This window comes from Daucus carota, chromosome 3, assembly GCF_001625215.2.
Source record: "Daucus carota subsp. sativus chromosome 3, DH1 v3.0, whole genome shotgun sequence".
In the NCBI taxonomy this organism is placed as follows: Eukaryota; Viridiplantae; Streptophyta; class Magnoliopsida; order Apiales; family Apiaceae; genus Daucus; species Daucus carota.
Genome location: NC_030383.2, coordinates 43,852,923 through 43,858,233, shown reverse-complemented (window position 1 = coordinate 43,858,233; position 5,311 = coordinate 43,852,923). Strand labels below are relative to the sequence as shown.

Sequence of the window (5,311 nt, the reverse complement as noted above, 5' to 3'; positions counted from 1 at the left end):
TGTCGCTGCTTACTGTTGTATTTATGTTAATGCACTCTGAACAACGTTGTCTTTGAGGCCTTTTAACCAATCAATACCTACAACTAATCAATACGTGCAACCCAGAGAGATGACAGTCTCTCTTTGATGAATGTGGTATCGAGGTTCGGTATTCAAATTTCAATCAGTACAATTCTATATGCTTTAACTCTCATGTAGAACAGGAATATGTGTATTAATCTTAAAATGTAATTCAGATAACAAGTTATAAATTCACTTAAGTTCACAGATTGCAGTAGCCATGCATAGACCTGTATTCTGTCTCTGCAGATGAACCAGCAACAGTGGTCTGTTTCTTGCATTTCAAGATAGCAGATCATTGCTCAGCATTACATAAAAATCAGAGACTGATCTTCTTGTCATGGGACAAGTTGCCCAATCAGCATAACAAAACACTTAAGTTGAATAGAATTAGAAACAGATAAGAGAAGACCCTGACTAGGAGCAAAGTTCTATGAATTATTTAAAGAGGTAAGAAGTTTTATTTATAGAAAGGAAAATGATGTACAAGAGAATATAACCACTTCACCGGATTATTTTGGTACTACATGTATATATACAGGCTGCCAACTTCTGGAAATGAAGAAATGTAGCAAATTATTTATAAAACAAAAATCTAGCAATTATATACAGGTATCTGCAGCAGGAATTTATTTGATGGGTCGGAAATTGCTCGATAGCCTCTCAATCTGAGACCACAACAGGTCTCCCAATGAGAATTTTGACCTATCTTCAACGTTGCTCTCTTTGGGTCTGTGCAGGCTTGTGTTTAATGTCCAACTTGTGCTTGTCATTTCTGAAGTTTGTGGAATAGAACAATCAGTAGATATATTAACCACTGAATTAGCACCTCCAATTTCCCTCCTCACCGCCTCCACTGTGTCCGAGTTTACGTAGTATCCAGAAGTGTCTTTTACGTAGAATGACCCAACTGCTTTTTCGTTGCACGTTCCAAGTTCAGCCCTTACAATCGACAGTCCGTTCTCTCTGAACACTCTTGTAACATCAGAGAGTAATCCATCCCTGTCTTGAGTGCTGACATCTAGCCTTAACCCCTGTATGATTTAAGAAGCATCATATAACCCTCTTCTTTTATACACTGTATTTGCAATTATGTGTTTATTTAATTATTAAATATGATTTTGGAAAGAACAAATCTCCGAAACTTACATTGGAAACTCGCCTTTCCACTGCTGCAGTCAAGCTTTTAATTACCATAAGCCTTTCTTCTTCAGTATTCAAGGTGCATCCATCTTCTTGCCGAACATAATACTCCTGGATTGCAGGCAGCCAAAACCCAATATACAAAATGAAGTACCTCTCAATATATATCCGGTTCGTTTCAAATTAGGAAAAAAAGAAGTGATTCATGAAAAATTCTATATTTTTACCTGCACCGCGATAGAGCGGTGTGAGCTGATGGATGCATGGAAAACCACATACTGCATGTCTGTTAAAGCACACACAGTATCAAATAGTAGCTTAGGCCTGTCTCTGCATCTCACTGTGACTATGGAGTATCCCTTCTCCGCACAGCTGTCTATTGTTACTTCAGCCCCCTCCGAATCTGAGTCTGTTCTACATCTTTCATATGCTTCTTCATAGTCTTTATCATTTGCCATTAGCTGATGAAGCCTTCTTTCTGTATGTGTCCTGCTCGTGGTGGGAACAGCTAACCTAAGACTCCGTCGTTCCCCTGTATAATGGTGGGCTTCCACCACATTCTCTAGATGGGTCTGGATGTGGGCGACCCTGCATGGATCTGTGATGGGAGAGCCATTTGATTTATCTTCGACATAAAAGATGCATGCGGCCCGGTCATTGTGGGTCCATGCCACTGCTGCAGACACTCGGCATCCCAGCTCAGCTAGCACGGCTGATATTTCTGACATCACTCCAGGCCGGTCCTTCACCGTCATCTCAAGAGCAGTTTGATCAATCAAAATGTGGTGTGGTCTTGCTTCTCTCCCAATTCTTGGTTGCACTTCCGTCTTAGGCTTTCGACTCCTTGCGCTCATTGCTTGTAATATCAACTAAATATTCTTATTTTCAGTCACACAAGCATATCTATAATTGTATTCATCCAGAGAGAAAAAGAATAAAAGAAACCTGCTGTATGTAATTTATGAGGCTTTCATCTGTAATTTTGTTCCCAAGCTGGTCTGTCACATGAAACACTGCCATTGGAGACAGATTTTAAACAACAAAATAAGGCCACTGTGTAGATGATAATATTGGAACGAAATTGATGACAGAAATAAAACTTAATTTTGAACTGACCATCCATGAACCAACCACCATCGGAAGATATGTAAGATTTGGAGATCACAAGTTCAAGATCCGTCATAACTTGAACCATTTCCAGCAAAACTCCCTGCCTGTTTGCGCTATCAACCTTTTAAAAAAACATAGTGTCAAGCACAGATTTGATATTTACAATGAATAAAATTGATCTAATGTACGTCGAGCTGGGAAAAAACTAGTTCTGATCAAAACAGATTAACCATACTAAAAGCGAGCATAACAGATAGATTATGAAGAGGAAGAGAGATCCAGTCTGCTTGAATATGTTCAAATCAATTAATAGTTGATAATGGCTTTCTCATAAAATATATAGTTAAATGCATCCAAGGTATTAGAAGTGGCAGAATTAGGATTCAGAAACAGCCGAGATTATAACAAGAATTTGGAGGTTATCCAAGACTTAAAAGTCAAAATTTTACTGATCCTTAACTAAAAGCATGGATTATAAAACAAATTATTTACTCCCTCCTTTCTAATTTTTTGTCTGATTTGACATTTTTGTAATCATATTATAGTAGATAAAATGTACTTTTTATAATTTACAAAATTTGAAAAATACATATTAAAATAGATAAAATGTACTTTCTACTGATGCAAATTTTATTATATCTCTATTTATATTTTATGCACAATATTTGGCCAAAATTGAGTAAGTTTAACCATAAAATGTCACATAAGACAAAAAAATTGGGACATAGGGAGTATTGATTTTGTTAGGATCAGCCGGGAATGACATGCAAAATATTTTACCTACTTTTAATTGGCAGTAACTACTTCTTTGGGTGTTCTAAATCGCCTTTTGGGTGGAAGTCACGTTTATTACTGTTTTCCCTCTCTATTCAGATTCCCTCAGGAGGCTATAATAACTTAAAAACTCAAGAGGCAAAAATACAATTAGCAATTAAAATACTGGTGAGGACTGTGGCAATATAAAAAAGTTGATTTGGAAATCATGCTCAATTTGAAATTGTAAAAATAAAGGCAATGCGATTCACAATGACCAAACTCTATTCCAATCTTTCAATCTGCAATTTCTAGTTATTATGTAGCTAGAGAGTTCTACCAAGTTATCTAAATTTCGATTGCTAACCTTGATAAGAGTGCAGTCCTGGCAAGTATCATTGTCAATGCAGACCCTGTAAATAAAACCAAGTATGAGCAGGTTTATAAACCAATTACAGACCCAAACAAAAATCATACAGTGTATGCACTATGTATAAAAGAACCTGGGAGGATATATCCGTTCGATGAGAGATTCAAACTCAGGATCGAAATAAGGCCTGTAACTGTAAGTGATGTCCATCCAATTGGTTATGAGCTTAATCTTTAAAGCTACCCCTCTGTATATAGTTGCAAATATATCAGTCTGTTAAAATAAAGCCTTACTTATCTTTTAATAAACAACAAACCATATCCTTGCAGTATGCTGGATCAGCTAACTATTTATAGAATTTGTATGCTGGTAAATTAGAAGAAAAAAAACAGATAAGACACAATTTCTTTGTTCTTATCCTTAAATTCCAGGGCAACCACACGAAATTTCTTTGAATTGTACATGATGAACTTTTGTAGCTGCCTCCTTAAAATTCAAGATAGCCCCAGTTTGAATTTTAATCCAACACAGGTTTAATCTGAATAAGGATTGTATCCAGACCAGGTCACTGAAATTTACGTGTATATGTGTATATATGTACTGTAAATTTAAAAACGTGCACTATTTGCGAACGTACAACGTTAACGTAATACATCAACATCCAGGACTAGGAGGGATGTTAGAAACAAGTTCTTAGCTGGCTCATTAACATACTATTCAACAACTATAACAAGTATAAAAAAAATTGTAAAAATTATAAGGATTAATAAAAATAATTCGAATTACCTATAGTTATGATGGACACCATGAGGAGAGGAGGATGAGATGGCAAAAGCGCAAGGACAGTAAATAGTACTACGTCCTAGAGAATATTTTCTGGAGAAGAAAGGAGGCACTCTCTTGATTAATTGATTTGAGGCTAGACTAGAGAGAGAACAACAAAAACTGATTCTAGAGAGAGATTAGGAGAGACTCCGCATGTTTAGATGGAACTAGTCAATATCATAGGTGTGTTTTTCTATATATATCCAAGTAAACTGGTTTATAAGCTACTTGTCTGTGTAAACAAAGGAGAGGCCATGCTCATCTTGGAAACGGACTGTTTGGTTTCTTCTGGTTCAAGAACTCTCTACGCTTTCTGTGCCGTCAGTGTCTCTTTTTTCTGTTAAGCCGCTTTTTTTATGTACAATATTTTGAACCTGATAGGAGTCTTTTTGCTTTGGATTTCGCACCCTGCAAAACCTTTTTTTTTAACTTGTGTTTAAAGTTATATAGACTTTGCAGAGAAAAGGATGGGAAGACTAGCGCATATGACAGTGAATATTTTCTTTTTCCAAATTGGGTCTGGGTTCGCCACGTGTACGAAACAGACGTGGCACATGGAAACTCTATGGTGTCAACACGTAACGTGTTTAGAGTATCTCCAATTTGCTCCTCAAACAAACTTTTAACTTTAAATTTACATGTAAAGAGTATATGAAAAATTAGAACATCAATTGGCTGATAGTAGCTCTTTAAAAATTTAAGAGTTTCCCCACTTTCTTTTTTTTTAAAGAGTATTTAGGTGCTCCTAATTTATTTTCATTGAGTAAAATAATCATTTTTTTCTATTTCCCTTACTTTTGATTAACTTTTTCCTCCAACTTTTCTCACAAACAATAATAAAATAGGAATAAAGTGCAACTATAAAGAGTATGGTTGGAATTGTCACGATATTTTATGTATTAACTTGTTAGGGGTCACATATTATATTCTTTTTAAAAAAAATTAAAAGCATTATTGGGGATGTTATTAGTGAACACTGGCGGCATGCTTAACACATGCAAGTCGGACGGAAAGTGGTGTTTCCAGTGACGGACGGGTGAGTAACACATA

General features: G+C 36.0%; 1 protein-coding gene across 1 annotated transcript; it reads right to left on the bottom strand.

The window, feature by feature from the left end:
- Window positions 1-498: 498 nt before the first annotated feature.
- On the bottom strand, window positions 499-4,349 carry LOC108211824 (ACT domain-containing protein ACR1). Its single transcript, XM_017383521.2, has 8 exons — window positions 4,223-4,349; window positions 3,570-3,683; window positions 3,434-3,479; window positions 2,320-2,434; window positions 2,149-2,216; window positions 1,431-2,072; window positions 1,210-1,314; window positions 499-1,094 (listed from the first exon to the last, which is right to left on the bottom strand). Exons 2-8 carry the CDS (start codon window positions 3,644-3,646, stop codon window positions 690-692), a joined length of 1,458 nt encoding a protein of 485 aa, XP_017239010.1. The 5' UTR covers window positions 3,647-3,683; window positions 4,223-4,349; the 3' UTR covers window positions 499-689.
- Window positions 4,350-5,311: the final 962 nt, after the last annotated feature.